We start from the raw sequence: 16274 nt of genomic DNA, 5'->3' as shown, positions 1-16274 counted from the left end.
GCGCAGAGAGCATCATGAAGAACAAGGAACACACCAGGCAGGTCCAAGATACTGTTGTGAAGAAGTTTAAAGCCGGATTTGGATACAAAAAGATTTCCCAAGCTTTAAACATCCCAAGGAGCACTGTGCAAGCGATAATATTGAAATGGAAGGAGTATCAGACCACTGCAAATCTACCAAGACCTGGCCGTCCCTCTAAACTTTCAGCTCATACAAAGAGAAGACTGATCAGAGATGCAGCCAAGAGGCCCATGATCACTCTGGATGAACTGCAGAGATCTACAGCTGAGGTGGGAGACTCTGTCCATAGGACAACAATCAGTTGTATATTGCACAAATCTGGCCTTTATGGAAGAGTGGCAAGAAGAAAGCCATTTCTTAAAGATATCCATAAAAAGTGTTGTTTAAAGTTTGCCACAAGCCACCTGGGAGACACACCAAACATGTGGAAGAAGGTGCTCTGGTCAGATGAAACCAAAATTGAACTTTTTGGCAACAATGCAAAACGTTATGTTTGGCGTAAAAGCAACACAGCTGAACACACCATCCCCACTGTCAAACATGGTGGTGGCAGCATCATGGTTTGGGCCTGCTTTTCTTCAGCAGGGACAGGGAGGATGGTTAAAATTGATGGGAAGATGGATGGAGCCAAATACAGGACCATTCTGGAAGAAAACCTGATGGAGTCTGCAAAAGACCTGAGACTGGGACAGAGATTTGTCTTCCAACAAGACAATGATCCAAAACATAAAGCAAAATCTACAATGGAATGGTTCAAAAATAAACATATCCAGGTGTTAGAATGGCCAAGTCAAAGTCCAGACCTGAATCCAATCGAGAATCTGTGGAAAGAACTGAAAACTGCTGTTCACAAATGCTCTCCATCCAACCTCACTGAGCTCGAGCTGTTTTGCAAGGAGGAATGGGAAAAAATGTCAGTCTCTCGATGTGCAAAACTGATAGAGACATACCCCAAGCGACTTACAGCTGTGATCGCAGCAAAAGGTGGCGCTACAAAGTATTAACTTAAGGGGGCTGAATAATTTTGCACGCCCAATTTTTCAGTTTTTGATTTGTTAAAAAAGTTTGAAATATCCAATAAATGTTGTTCCACTTCATGATTGTGTCCCACTTGTTGTTGATTCTTCACAAAAAAATACAGTTTTATATCTTTATGTTTGAAGCCTGAAATGTGGCAAAAGGTCGCAAAGTTCAAGGGGGCCGAATACTTTCGCAAGGCACTGTATATCAAGGGTCTTATTCTGATGGCATGATGATCGATGCTTGGCTGCCGTTTGACAAGTAAAATCATACGGTATAGGCTATACCCGCAAATTATCAGCGAGCTGTTTGCTAGAGCACACGTGCCTAGACCAGAGTGGGCACATTCTTTATATAACGCAACCAATTTTGTGACAAAACCATCAATAGAGTTGAAAATGCAATGAAAACCCAATTGTTTTTTATTATTTGGTACATGGAAATTTAACCGTAAAGTTATTTTATGTGCACTACATCTTAATCTGTAACAAGTCAATTTGATGGAAACACACTGGTGGGAATATATGTATAATTTTTCATGCAGAAGTTTGAATATTCGCATGAAAGTCTGTAGCCAATTGGACGGAAACCTAGCAAATGACAGGAAAGAGATTTAGTTTATGCATTTGTGGTGACTTAAGAATGGTATTTACAATATTGCATATGGATAGGAATAAAATACCTCTACAGTTAATGTATGTCAGATACCAAGATTATCATTGTGGGTAAGGAGAGTAAACAAACATGTAGAGTTCCTTACTAGTTTATAATCAATTCAGCTGTACGGAGAACAAACAGATTTTTTTTTTTACTAATTGCCTAATCTATAACACATTGGTTGATGTTTGACAGTTTTTCAAAAAGCAAAATGATTTGGACAAACTTTGACATTTTGGCTACAGAGGCAGTCATTCTTTTTTAGTTATACATTATAAAGGGGTGGGTGTGCATGAAGTTATGCTTAAATCCTCTAAGGACATAGAAGTCTAAAAACGATCAAGTAGTCTGAAACAAAGTACATCCATTTTTATTAGAACTGTTGTAAGAGTCCCCGGGGGATTCATAGTGAAGATTCTAGGATGAGGGCTCTCAAAAGGCATGTAGGAAATGAAGTAGGCAGCCAAAGCTCAAAACTTAAAAACATAAGAAACTTGTGGAAACACAAGAGATTCACACAGTGCAGAATGATTTTCCAGTGGTTGTAAATACAATCTATTTTTCTACAGGATATTTATGTATTTATATTTTAGCACAGTGGTCACATCACAATGTCAGGTGTCATCAGATAAAATTAAATGTTATTTGTCACATGCTCTGAATACAACAGGTGTAGTAGACCTTACAGTGAAATGCTTACTTACCCCAACTTGACCCCAACTTTATATAGTTGCATTGCTATTTAGGACGGGGCACACTTGGGTCTTCTTTAACCTTCATTTTAAGATAGAATTCAGTCAAGACTACCTCTGACTGAAATTAAAGATTGTCTGCTCTGAATAATTTTGAGGCAAAATCCTTTCTAAAACATTTCAAAGCCTTATCAGTTCCCCTTTCCAGTTTAATTTGGTTTGGTTTTGTGCTGTTCATTTCTCTCTCTCTCTCTCTCTCTCTCTCTCTCTCTCTCTCTCTCTCTCTCTCTCTCTGTCTCTCTCTCTCTCTCTCTCTCTCTCTCTCTCTCTCTCTCTCTCTCTCTCTCTCTCTCTCTCTCTCGCTGTTGACAATGAGTTCAGCAAGACCTGCTACTACAATTAATACGTCTGTCTGGCACTGACAGGAAGTTTCCAAATTGTCATCAGTGGCACTGTTATCAAGTGATTGATTCTCATAACTCACTGGGTTGTCATAAGACAACTGGGTTGTCTTATTGGGACATTTGTGCATATCTCAAACTGTCTTATCTGTGGTTACATCCCAAATGCACCCTATTCCCTGTATAGTGCTCTACCCTGGTCAAAGGTAGTGCACAATATAGGGAATAGGGTGCCATTTGGGATGCTCAATTCAACCTGTCAGTATTGCTCTATTGGAGGATTCATGTCAAATCTTCCCATTTGATCTCAATTTCTAATAGAATCCCACCCTGATAGGAATATCAGATTGAAAGGGCTTCATTGTTGTTTATTCATACATCATCACAGGGACGGTTTTCAGAAAGTTGGGGAATCTATTGATAACAATTCAGACAAATCCTGTTCACTGCATCAGCAGAAGTGTGATAGTCATTTGCTTTGAGACATATTGTTTTATTTGACATAATTACAACATAATTGAATATATAAAGGAAAAGACAAAGGTTAAGAAAAAGGCTAATAGGATTTTAGGGTCATTTAAATTATGTAATTTACTGTTCTTAACTACTGTAACACAGTTAGTAACCCTATATTAGCATTTAGAGCCCACTGCTGTGGGAGTCTGTCACATAGTGTGCACATGAAATGTTACATCAAATGAGAAGGCAAGTGATACATTATTTTGAAGTACTCAGATATTTACCACGGTTCATTTTTTATGTCTGATTTTAGTCTAATGAAATGATGTGTGATACCCTACAGCAGCACTGGTTCTTTAATATTTTTGATTTGAGATAGACAAGTCATTGACCTGCCTACCCCAGTGCCGTCCCTGGCCAGGATGACTTGAAGAAAAGAGTACAGAGATGACGGATTAACAGGCAGCCTTATGGCCTATGATTATTTAGTCTCAGCACAGAAGAATATACAAGAAAAAGCTGTAGGGTGATTTATTTCCACACAGGGTAGACAACATTTCTCTTTTACCATCCTCCTTAGGTCCGGTCAACAATGATGCTATCACTTTTTGAATAATAAACTTCAAAGATTATAATAACATGACAGAAAGATTATCAGTGGGCTTTCCACATAAAATTCTGACTTAGGTAATGCACTTGCCTGATGCACAACTGTTGGATGTTCTTAAGTCTGACTTTAAGCCCCTTTCTTCCCATTTTCTACTTGCCTCAATAAACATACCATATCTCATATCACTGACTTTACCCGACAATGAATAATGCCATAGTATAATTTTAGTCTGCTTATATACAATAGGCAGCTTAATTCAATACATTCCTTCTGGTCATTAGAGTCATATTACATAATATTCATTTCTTTCCTTAAATCATGTTTATTCATGCTTTCCAGACATGAAGGAGACATCAGCTTTCTAGTGCTTACCCGCTGAAGCAGAAAGCAATTTAGAGCCACTGTGCTCTAGTGGAGTAATAGGTTCACATATTGATTTTTCTCAGTTGGGCTCTGGAGTGTGTGTTCAGACTATAGCTGAATCATCACTATCTCTCATTAGGTGCTGTGAGGCAGATGAGGGAGAAAAAAGAGCCACAAGTTCTCAGGGAATACATGTACAGTATTTGTAACCCTGACCCATGACACATACATATAGGGAGATGTACACTTGTCAGTCACATCTCTAAGTATACTGCATTCAACACATGCATTTGTCTGGCAAGGAGACTGCTCTCTTTGTGATGTAGCATTGGTTAAAACATGACAACAGACAATGAAAAAGGAATCTTCAACCTCTTTTCAACCTTTGGATAAAAGCGTCTGCTAACTGGCGTACTTGATATTGAGCAACTCAGGGTATAGAATGTCAAAAGGAACAGAGGTGGCTTTGTACACTGACCATCAGGGCTGGTTCCAGGCATAAGTGACATAAGCAGTAGCATAGGGCCCCCGACTGCTAGAGGGCCCCCTGACCAAAAATAAAGAAATAAACGTACCCCCAAAAATGTAACTCAGTAAAATGTGGTTGTGTATATACATGAAGTATGTGGGCACCCTTCAAATTTGTGGATTCGTTGCTGACAGGTATATAAAATCAAGCACACAGCCATGCAATTTCCATAGGCCTTACTGAAGAGCTCAGTGACTTTCAACATGGCATCGTTATAGAATGCCACCTTTCCATCAAGTCAGTTTGTAAAATTTCAGCCCTGCTAGAGCTGCCCTAGTCAACTTTAAGTGCTGTTATTGTGAAGTGGAAATGTTCAGGAGCAACAACGGCTCAACCGCAAAGTGGTAGGTCACACAAACTCCCAGAACGGGACCGCAGAGTGCTGAAGAGTGTAACGCGTAAATATTTTCTGTCCTCAGTTACAACACTCACTACCGCATTCCAAACTGCGTCTGGGAGCAACGTCAGGACATGAACTGTTTGTCGGGAGCCTCATGAAATTGGTTTCCATGGCCGAGCAGCCGCACACAAGCCTTAAATCCACATGCACAATGTCAAGCCTCGGCTAGAGTGGTGTAAAGCGTGCCGCAGTGGAAACACTTTCTCTGGAGTGATGAATCAAGCCTCACCATCTGGAACGACAGACGATTCTGGGTCTGGCGAATGCCAGGAGAATGCTACCTGCCCCAATGCATACTGCCAACTGCAAAGTTTGTTAGAGGAGGAATAATCGTTCAGGCTGGGCCCCTTAGTTCCACTGACAGGAAATTTTAACACTACAGCATACAATGCCATTCTAGATGATTCTGTGCTTTTAACTTTGTGGCAACAGTGTGGGGAAGGCCCTGTCCTGTTTCAGCTTGACAATTTCCCCATGCACAAAGCGAGGTCCATACAGAAACGGTTTGTCGAGATCGGTGTGGAAGAACTTGACTCACCTGAACAGAGCCCTGACCTCAACCCCATCGAACACCTTTGGGATGAATTGGAACGCTGACAGCGAGCCAGGCCTAATCGCCCAACATCAGTGCCCGAATTCACTAATGCTCTTGTGGCTGAACATAAGCAAGTCCCCGCAGCAGAGGGCACCCATTTATTTTGTTAGTCATTCACACTCAGATATCTTATTAACATGGCATAAGTCATTACAATATGTGTAGAATTGCAGGAAATTTGCTTTAAATCTGCAAACATTTCTATCCACCCCATGGTAAAATGTGTAAAATTGAAGGAAAAAAACTGTAAAACTGCACATTTTTTATCTGTGCCCCACGGCATACTGAGTATAATTGCATGACATTTGTTATAAAAAGTTCTCGCTGTCCCATAACAAAAGATGTAGAAATGCAGTTACAAGAATTTGAATGATGATGTCCCATCCTCCCAGGCTGCTGGCCTGGAGTAGTATCAGATAGGGCCAAAGTAGTGGCATTTTGTTGAGGTTTTAATGGGATCAGGGTTAGTTGGTAAAGCAATTGTTTTTGTATTTAGTTTTATTTTTCATATTTTTTTATTCACAAAGTGTAATGAATTCATACTATAGAATAGTAGACTGATACACAGCCAATACAGCAGCATGCACCTACGACATTTATTTGTGGACCACCGTAATACCGAAGAAGAAGAGACAATTGATACATGGATTGTGTGCCGTTCAGAGGGTGAATGGGCAAGACAAAAGATTTAAGATTGAATTGCCTTTGAACGAGGTAGGTGCCAATAGTTTCCTGTGTGTATCAAGAATGGTCCACCACCCAAAGCACATCCAGCCAACTTGACACAACTGTGGGAAGAATTGGAATCAAAATGGGCCAGTATCCCTATGGGACGCTTTTGACACCTTGTAGAGTCCATGCCTCGACAAGGGTGTTCTGAGGGCAAAAGGGGTGCAATGGAATATTAGGAAGTTGGTCTTAATGTTTTGTATACTCAGAGTACAGCCAAACCAACAAGGAACTGGCAGTATATCTGTGTCAGAGTCTCTCCACCGCTCTCTCTGAATTTGATATAAAACCATCTGTGTTCGTCATAGAATAATGGGACTAGTTTCTGTGGATGGGGACAGATTTCCAGCGTTGTGCTTTGTTTGAAGCAAGCAGTGGCGGGCCCTCTGATGAGCAAATTCAATTTTAGGTGGGACTTTCCAGCCTCCAATGGCTGTGGATATTTAAGTGATGATGCCGGAGAAGCTGGTGTTTGGAGGATATATTGGCACAGGTGTTTATAGGCCTGAGACGAAGTGCCAATACAGGGAGTGAAGGTTAAATAACTGAAAGACATTAAACAGAACAGGAACAGCGTCTGGACAGGAACACACAACACCAAGTAATGCGTACACAGGGAACACCACGAGGAACAGATATATATACTGGGGCAATCAACCACGTGAAGGAGTCCATGTGAGTCCAATGAGCGCTGCTGCGCGTAGTGATGGTGACAGGTGCATGTACAGACGGGTAGCCTGGCGCGGAGGGGGAGTGGGAGCAGGCGTGACAATATCCTCCAAACACCGGCTTCGAGGATACATCAATAACAATGAGCTAATCAGTTACGATTTCACCCGGCATAAAAAAAAGTGCTCTTGTTAGGACACTATTGTTCAGAGGAGCTAGCCAACAACACAGCTAACACAATAACTTAAAACTGGAGCTGGAAAGACTGCAAACTAGCTGCCCTTCCTTTCGTTTAATCTTTTTTCAATTGACATTTCTTTGTATATATCCATAAAAATCATGTCAGCTTATTCATGATTTCGACTGGCTGAGAAACTGGCATCTCTCTTTCTCGTCCGACTCCCGATCCCTACACGTTAATTACTATGGGACAGTTGGAGATCGAATTTGAATATTTGAAACAATGTTGCAGATGTCGGAGAGCGACTCATGTTTATACAAATCTCCGCGTTTGAAAACTAAATGTTAGTCTAAAGAAATGTGAGATAATGTCTAGATGCTTTTTATAGTGGAGATCAAGTTTATAACTTCCCTGCCTGGGCTGATGAGACAGTCAGATGGAACAGAGTACATAAGCATTTTAACGTCATAGATTTAGCTTGTGGTAATTTGTGGAATAGACACCGGCTGGAATGCGCTTTTAACCAATCAGCATTCCGGATTATACCCACCCATTGTATAAATGGGTGATTCATGTGTTATGACGTCTTAATGTAGGTAGCCCTCAAGTAATGCATTATGTGTGTCAAACTACTAACAGGCAGGGTTGCCACACAACATACTGGCCCACAAGTTATGATTAAGGTCATCTCGTTCACCAGATACTTCAATTAGCTGGGGGATGAGGTCCTGATTAAGGTGTAGCAGCAGTATAAAAACCACACTACAAATGATGAGCTGAGTCATCATGCCCCAAAAACACCTTATTGTACATGAGCATGCCTGCAGGAGAGGGAGAGAGAGACGGAACACTGGCTAGCAGACCTAATCCCCTTATTAAAGCTGAGTCTGAACTTGCATCCCAAATGGCACTCTATACAGTGCACTACTTTTGACTAGACCCCTATGGGCCCTGGTCAAAAGTAATGCATTGTATAGTGAATAGGGTGCCATTTGAAATGCAGTCTGGATCTCCTCAACACAATTATACGGATGAGTTTCCACCGTTCCACTGTGCCTGAGGTTACGGTAAAGCCACTCACATGGAGTGGGCTTACGACTCCTCCTCTTCGCCTCAGCCTCTGAGAGAGGGGCTTCCCTGCTAGTATGAATGGGCCATGATAAAGTCCTCTTTTTCAATATGTCTAAGTCCTCTTCTGAAAGTATTACTTTCTTTGTCTCCCCAAGTTAGGCAAACAGAGTAGTCACATAAACACGTGGTGCATAAATATCATATGCCAAATCATACTAAACTCACGTGCCAGGCTTCACGGTTCCGGATGCAGAATACATGCAAGAATATGGCAGCTGGCCGTAAGACTCGCATGCTCCGGTAACTTCAAATATATACAACCTGAAGTATATACACTGAGTGCACAAAACATCAGGAACACTTTCCTAATATTTAGTTGCACCCTTTTCCCCCATCAGACCAGCCTCAATTCGTCGGGGCATGGACTCTACAAAGTGTCAAAAGCATTCCACTGGGGTGCTGGTCCATGTTGACTCCAATGCTTCCCACAGTTGTGTCAAGTTGGCTGGGTGTCCTTTGGTTGGTGGACCATTCTTGATTCACACGGGACACTGTTACGCGTCAAAAACCCAGCATTTACACTGTGACATCAATAAAGGATCATAGCTTTCACCTGGATTCACCTGGTCCATCTATGTCATGGGAAGAGCACTCATGTTTTGTACACTCAGTGTATATTACACTGCTTTAATACTGCTAATTAATTTGGCAGACAGCAATGTTGTACTTCACACTAGAAACTCTGAATTCAATATACTGTAAATGATTCATCAAGCCCTTCTCTGCCAAGGCAGAGTTAGAGGAAGATGTAAGTATGCATTTCACCTGTTCGACAGCGCATGTGATAAATACATTGATAGGATTTTCTGACAGAAGATATTTGTCGCCTTCTTGAGGCCTTTTCTACCTCTTTCAGGACCGTGCCAATTAAATAAATAAGTGAAAGTCATACAACTTCCGTCTGTCTAACAATAATATAGCTTTTGTTGAGCAAGCAAATATTGCCATCAAGTTGACATACATCAATTCACTTTTATTCATTTACATTATTTCTACTATAATATAAAGCTCCACAATGAATATCTTAATACTGCACTATGGATACAATTATATACCCTTATAGAAGTCATAAAATGACTAAGCCTAGTTCATACAATAGGGAGAGGTGCAACACAAGAACGCTTCTCAAAATGCTGATCCTGCGTTCTTGTGTAAAGTTTTTTTTGTGTAGCTGCTTGTAGTTATTTCTTGTGTACGTATGTAGGGTATAAACTACGCTTTAGTCCCATGTCATCAAATGAAAACCTAAATTAAAATAAAAAATGATGAAAGATACAATATTAATAAAAATCTGCAATACAAATGCTTTATTAAAACAACCATTAAAAAGTATGTTTGTGATTGAAAAATAAAATACATAGTTTCTCAAAGCCCAAAAAGTTTAGCACCACTTTCCTAATCGTAAGAGTAGAAGCTGCTGTCGGCCTACCCTCCTTGTCATTTTTTAATTTAGGCTAAATATCTACATCAAATTTAGAGGCTGCAATGGACGTGGATCAATGATTACAATAGGGAGAGGGCATCAGATGTACAGCACATCTAGTCAATTGGTTGGGCTTCTTAGCTTATCTTCCTAATCACAGGAGAAGCTGTAGATGTCTGAATGACATTTAGAAGCTCACATTCCTAGTTACAGGAGTGGGAGCTAATAAGGGATCAAAAGACCCAGATGGAATTGTGGTGTTGACTAGCCTATAGTGTATCTTCCTTAAGGAGTATTAACTAATGGTAAGCTAGTCCACTGACAGCCTGGTTCAAATATAGCAGCATTAGGGGATTCAAAATGAAAACAGAAATGACCAACAAAAATAAAAATGTTGTATTGAGGCCAGTTGTGGTGTCCTCCTCAGATGTAGCCTGGCAAAAGCAACTGACATGGGCTGCACGTCATCCAGGCTACCCATCAGAGGACCCAGAGGACTTGCAGGTGACCAAGCGTTTCCAGGCCTTCTGGACTCCCCAGAAGAAGTCCCGGATGCCTTTCCTCATCTTGGATAATTTAACTGGCAAGAAGATGAAAATATGTAAGAATTTCAGATGGACAATTGTCTGAAAAAACAATAATTTATTACTTCTTTATATATAATTGTCCCATAAGAACATTTTCCCCCAGGAATACTCACTCATAGGTGTAGAATCCACAGCAATGTACATCTCTGGCTGGTTTGTAGTGTCTGTAAGGACGATGCTCATGTTGGACTGTGATTAGAATTCAAGAATGCACAATTAAACTTCAATTTCACTTCCTTTACATATTCCTATAATTATACAACTGTACTTACTGGTGCCGATATCAAAAAGCACAACCAATGACCATTCAAGAGTAATCTGAGCTTGTCTTACCTTTCTGCCGGTGGCATAATGCACCCCCTCAGATTCCGCATCCTCCAAATCATTACTGCATGAGTCTTCAAGGTCTGAGGTCTCACGGTCATATGGGTTGGAAACTGAGGGTTTCAAGATGGCCAGTAGCTTGTGGGAAACAATGACAGAGACAATGGAAAGCATCTCCTGATCCTCAAATAAATCGTCAATTTTCAAGGAGCATTTCAAACGCTTGACCTTCCCAAGGTCAGTGTAGATGGCATCTGCCAGCTTCGATGTCATCTTAGAATTGAAACTTTTTTTCTGGCTTTCCATTTCCTCAATCAGATATTTGGTCACCTCATCGTCGAACAATCGGATCAGCTCAGTCACCAGATCACTGATCTGGATGCGCTGACGCTTGTTGATCCTTTTTGGCATACGGCATATCTTCTTGACAAGCTTCATCAGGACTTCTTCTAATATAAGCTCCCTAATGAAGCTGGTGGAACCGGATGTCACTTGTTCCACAGTGGACCACTCCGACTGTTCAATCTCAGTCTTCATGCTGCTCTGCTCAGCTTTCTTATTCAAAGATTGACGGGTTGTCATTTCATTAAACAAGGCTGTCAATTCTTTCAAGTTGAGTGTAGATTCCAGATTTTTGGTGCTTTGAAGTTTGGATGGTGCATCCATAATTCCGTTCGTGACAAGACAGACAATGTCCTTGTGCAGCTTGGGTGCCTTGTGGCACAGTATCTTCTGTAGGGCTTCCTCTGTGCCATAGCGTTGCATCAACTTTCTATGCACAGACAGCACCAACTGAAAGATGTCTGTTGCCTTCAGGCAGACATTTGCTTCCCTCCACCTGTTAGTCACCCTCACCCACAGAGCACTGGACAGCTTGTTGGTCACATCCTCAACTAGGGTCCAGCTGGCCAGTTTATCCTGGGTCCGAGGAACAATCAGAGACCGCAGCCGGACAATGATATCCATCACCGCCTCTACATGAACAATAATATACACCGGTTGGGATGCCTTCACCTCAGCCGAGCCACATCGGCTCTTAACCATGACCTTGTCCTGGTCTGTCCTTAGGCAGATGTCTGAGGAGAGCGGCCTGATAGAGACTTTGGGTACAATTGAACCCAGACGGTTGACTTCCCTGGTGACTGCACTCGCAATGGCTGTTGTCATCTCCCCGCTGCCACGGCTCAAAGCTCGCCTCAGAGCATCAGGAGAGCCCATGTGCTCCTCCAGCTCTCTGCAGAGGGCACTTACAATCCTTGCACTTGAGGGGCGGGAGTACGGCGTCTTGAGATCCTTGGTCATTTCCAATGCTGAGGTAACGTCTGGGGAATCGGACATGTCCCGAAGGACAGAAACCACCATGTCCATTGCCACATCAGAGAGAGTGGTGGTTGGGGATGACACAGGTGATGCAAAGTCCTCTGAGTTAAGCTCATACCCATGAAGCAGCTTGGTGATCAGGTCTACAACCACCTCTGGTGTGGAATGTAGACTGGGAGAGTCCTTGTCGGAGGTCTCAATCATACAGGATTCAATTTCACTCAAAGCCCCTCTGACCATGATGTTTGTCTCAGAGTCATCGGGTACATGGTTCTCTTTGAGGTGTTTGATACCTGCCTCACACAGCTCTTTCACATGGATGTTCTCGGAAGACATCACTGCTTCTTGAATAGTAGGTTGTTGATTGGCTATGGTTGTAGCCATGATTGTCCTTACCATCAGAGGACAAAGCTTTGCCACCAGTTCATTCTGTAGCTTAAAGTTCTCAGAGCGGCTGTAGTTCATGGGTACCTCAGGGATGTCAAGGCCCTGAAATAGCATCTTCCGTACCAGTTTGCCCACTACACCCTCCAGTAGACAATTAGTAGGGCTCGGGGTCTCATTCCCTCTGCCACTGGTGTTGGAAGGTAACTCTTGCTTCTTGTGAAGGCCATGAATGGCCTCACTTTGCGCAATACAACCCTCAACAGGCAACTCCTCCACTGCAATCGTGTGCATAACCACATTGACGTCGTTGGTGTGGGGTCCAATCAAAAGCTTCTTATAGGTTGGGTCTGTGACATATTGTAAAACACCCCCGCCTGTCTTTAAGTTCTGAGCTTTATCTCCAAATGTCCTATCCAGGAGACACAATACTGACTCAGATAGTGGGTCAGTGAACTCCTGGAGCTCTAGGCTGCTCTCAACTTTGAAGGGGCTGAGGCTACAGCTGATCTGGGAGCTGTAATAAGAAGCCTGCAGCTCACTTTTGGACTCCAATCGGTCATAAAGCTTTGGATATAAGGCATCTGCAATAGAGTCTGTGAGCCGCTCATCCAAATTAACAGAGAAAATATTATTCAGGCTTTTGTTGGAAGCCTCCTCTTTGGTTTTCCTCAGGATGTCCCGCACAGCTTCCCTTGGGGCAGAACCAGAAGTGCAAACATGTCCATTGGATGGTGTCTGGGTGCCAGTAAGGGATTCCTTGATCAAGAAACTCTGGAGTTCGGTGGCCACTTCCTTAGACATCTCCCTTTTGATCTTCAGAACAGCAGGAGTCAGTGTAGCTTTCTCTGAGGTCAAAGGTGTCAGAACTCTGGTCAAAGTTGAGGGGCATCTGAGATGATCACCCAGACCCTCTAAGTCATCAGAGCAGGACACCGTGGCAACTTTAAATAAAACCGAACTAATAAGGTTCTGAGCCACAGCAGATGATTTTGCTGATGCTGCCTGGAGGGTCTCTGAACTAAGCTGATTGGAGGCAGCCATCTTTGTTGTTGCCCTGGTAATGATGTTACTCACAGGCTTGATGGAGTAGCTCATAAACTGGGATCTCAGGCTTTCAAAGACTCCCTTCACTCTTTCTGCCTTCAGGTCTTTGTCAGTGGCAAATACACACGACTGAACAGCATAGAGAGATACAGGGAGAGGAAAGCCCAAGGGTGAAGCCACATCTGTGATATGGATGGAGGACTCTGAGGGTGTCTCCTCAAGGCGCCTCTGCAGCAACTTTATCATCTCCAGGACTCTGGCATTGTCCTGTGGTGAGGTGGAACACTCTCCTGAGACGTTCTCACTGTCTAGTGTGTTCTGGATTCCAAGCAGTGTTGTGCTGAGTATCCTCCTGTCATGGGGAAGCACTCCCCTCAGTGCAGAAGAGAACCGGCTCTGTGGTGCTGGTGTGTTGCATGGTGTTGATGCACCAGAGACGTCACTTCCACTGTCATCATCTTTTTTGGTCCTCATTATAATAAGGATTTCGTCAATGATCTCATCACTGTAGACTTCTAAGTCCTCTGTGGTAACATGGGCCGTTGGGGTGGCGATACTCAGAGTACGACCCCCAAGAAGTTTGAAGGACGTCTCCGACCCACTGCCAAGAGGGCCAACAGACACACATTGCAGTGTTTCGCTTGATGACGAAGAACAACTGGAGGAGAGATCAAGCAGCTCCTCCTCCAAAGTCGGAGAGAAGGAAATAATTCCCTCCATTTTCAGGACAGAGATAACATCCGCAAGTGTTGAATCTACAAGGTCCTCACCTAGTGGGCTACTCCTTAAGTGGCTGACAAACACCCTTGTAGGAGAATGGGAGACTGTGGTGGGAGATGGAGAGCCCTCCTCACCATTCACACTTGACCGCCCCTCCACAATTGCTAAAGACTGGGAGATGACGGAACATACAGCTCCGCCAGCCCGTTCAATAATGGAGGGGAGGGAAACATCCAAAGGGTCTGGAGGTGTCACACTCCCTCCTTGGCCATTTCTATCTTGGCTGAGGCAGATCGACGAGACCTCAGTAGCAAATTGATTCTCCCGCAGAGGGCTGCTGCCGGAGTCAGGTCCAGGAACATTTGAAATGGAGCTTACAGTCAGGGAGCAAGGAATGTCACTCCTACTGTCTGAAAGCTTGATGGAGCACGAGGAGGGGAGGCTGCTGGAGGAGAGGTTGGTGTTGGTCTCGTCGCTGGAGATTAAGGAGGAGAAAGGGGCCAAGGTCAGTTTGACAGGGATGACATGCCCACGACCGTCCACAGCAGATAAGGTTCCAGAGTAGTCAGTGGCAGTAGGTGGTTTAGCAGAATGTGGTTTAGCAGGTGGTGGTTTAGCAGGTGTTGGTTTAGCAGGCGTTGGTTTAGCAGATTGTGGTTTAGCAGGTGGTGGTTTAGCAGATTGTGGTTTATCAGATGGTAGTTTAGCAGATGGTGGATTGGCAGAACGTGGCCTAGCAGCCAGGAGGTTCTTAGTAGAGATCTGACTGGAGAAAGAGTGTGCTCGTTCCTCACTGGACAGAGAACTGCTGCTACAATAAGTCTGGACAGCAGTGACTGGTTCATCAATGGAGATTGGGGAGAACCTACTGTCAGGACTCTGAGTGAGACAGATGACATTGACTTTGGAGAGTAGGGAGGTACAGCTGACAGAGGCCTGGGTTGAATCTTCATTGGTGTCTTTGCTGATGGGGAGCATATTCTCTGCAGCACTTTCTGAAGCTCTCAGCCTTATAAGGTCAACCAAGGCAGGGATCAGGATGCTATTTACCTCCTCCAATACTGAGCTTGTTATGTGCCCAATCAGGAGCAGCAAGTCCCTAACAGTAATCTGTATATATGAACATCAACATAATTTATTAAGATTCACAGTATGTTGGAAATCAAAACACATGTTAATACATATCAAATTATTTAAAAAAGTAAATATAACAAGTATACTTTTCTTTATTTTCTAGCAATTACTCTATATCAAATGTGTGGTCTCCATTGTTGCAACTTAATCATCTTCCTCATCTAGACGTTTTACATTTACTAAAGTGGCAAACACATATCACATCATATCATCCAAATACAGTGGCAAGACAAAGTATATGAACCCTATTGGAATTATCGGAATGTCTGCATAAACTGGTCATAAAATTAGATTTAATCTTCATCTAAATCACAACAACAGATTAACACATTCTGCTTAAACTAATAACACACAAATTATTGTATTTGTATTGTCTATACTGAATACATAATTTAAACATTCACAGTGTAAGTTGAAAAAAGTATTTGAAACCCTAGGCTAATGACTTTTCCAAAAGCTAATTGGAGTTAGCTAACCTGGAGTACAATCATTGAGACGAGATTGGAGATGTTGGTTAGAGTTGTCTGCCCTATAAATACTCACAAAATTTGAGTTTGCTATTCACAAGAAGCATTGCCTGATGTGAACCATGCCTCAAACAAAAGAGATCCCAGAAGACCTAATATTAAGAATTGTTGACTTGCATAAAGCTGGAAAGGGTTACAAAAGTATCTCTAAAAGCCTTGATGTTCATCACTCCACGGTTAGACAAATTGTATATAAATGGAGAAAGTTCAGCACTGTCGCTACTCTCCCTAGGAATGGCCGTCCTGCAAAGATGACTGCAAGAGCACAGCGCAGAATGCTCAATGAGGTTAAGAAGAATCTTAGAATGTTAGCTGACGACTTAAAGAAATCTCTGGAACATCCTAACATCT

General features: G+C 42.6%; 1 protein-coding gene across 1 annotated transcript; it reads right to left on the bottom strand.

Annotated features, from left to right (window-relative positions):
- Positions 1-10319: 10319 nt before the first annotated feature.
- On the bottom strand, positions 10320-14820 carry LOC110517167. The gene is made up of 2 exons (XM_036952493.1): positions 10581-14820; positions 10320-10460 (listed from the first exon to the last, which is right to left on the bottom strand). The coding sequence occupies exon 1, from the start codon at positions 14260-14262 to the stop codon at positions 10684-10686; it is 3579 nt and encodes a 1192-aa protein (XP_036808388.1). The 5' UTR covers positions 14263-14820; the 3' UTR covers positions 10320-10460; positions 10581-10683.
- Between the last annotated feature and the right edge of the window lie 1454 nt (positions 14821-16274).

The sequence above is a fragment of the Oncorhynchus mykiss genome, chromosome 2, assembly GCF_013265735.2.
Source record: "Oncorhynchus mykiss isolate Arlee chromosome 2, USDA_OmykA_1.1, whole genome shotgun sequence".
Lineage (NCBI taxonomy): Eukaryota > Metazoa > Chordata > Actinopteri > Salmoniformes > Salmonidae > Oncorhynchus > Oncorhynchus mykiss.
The sequence above is the reverse complement of the archived record's forward strand: the minus strand, read 5'-3'. Positions and strand labels throughout refer to the sequence as shown.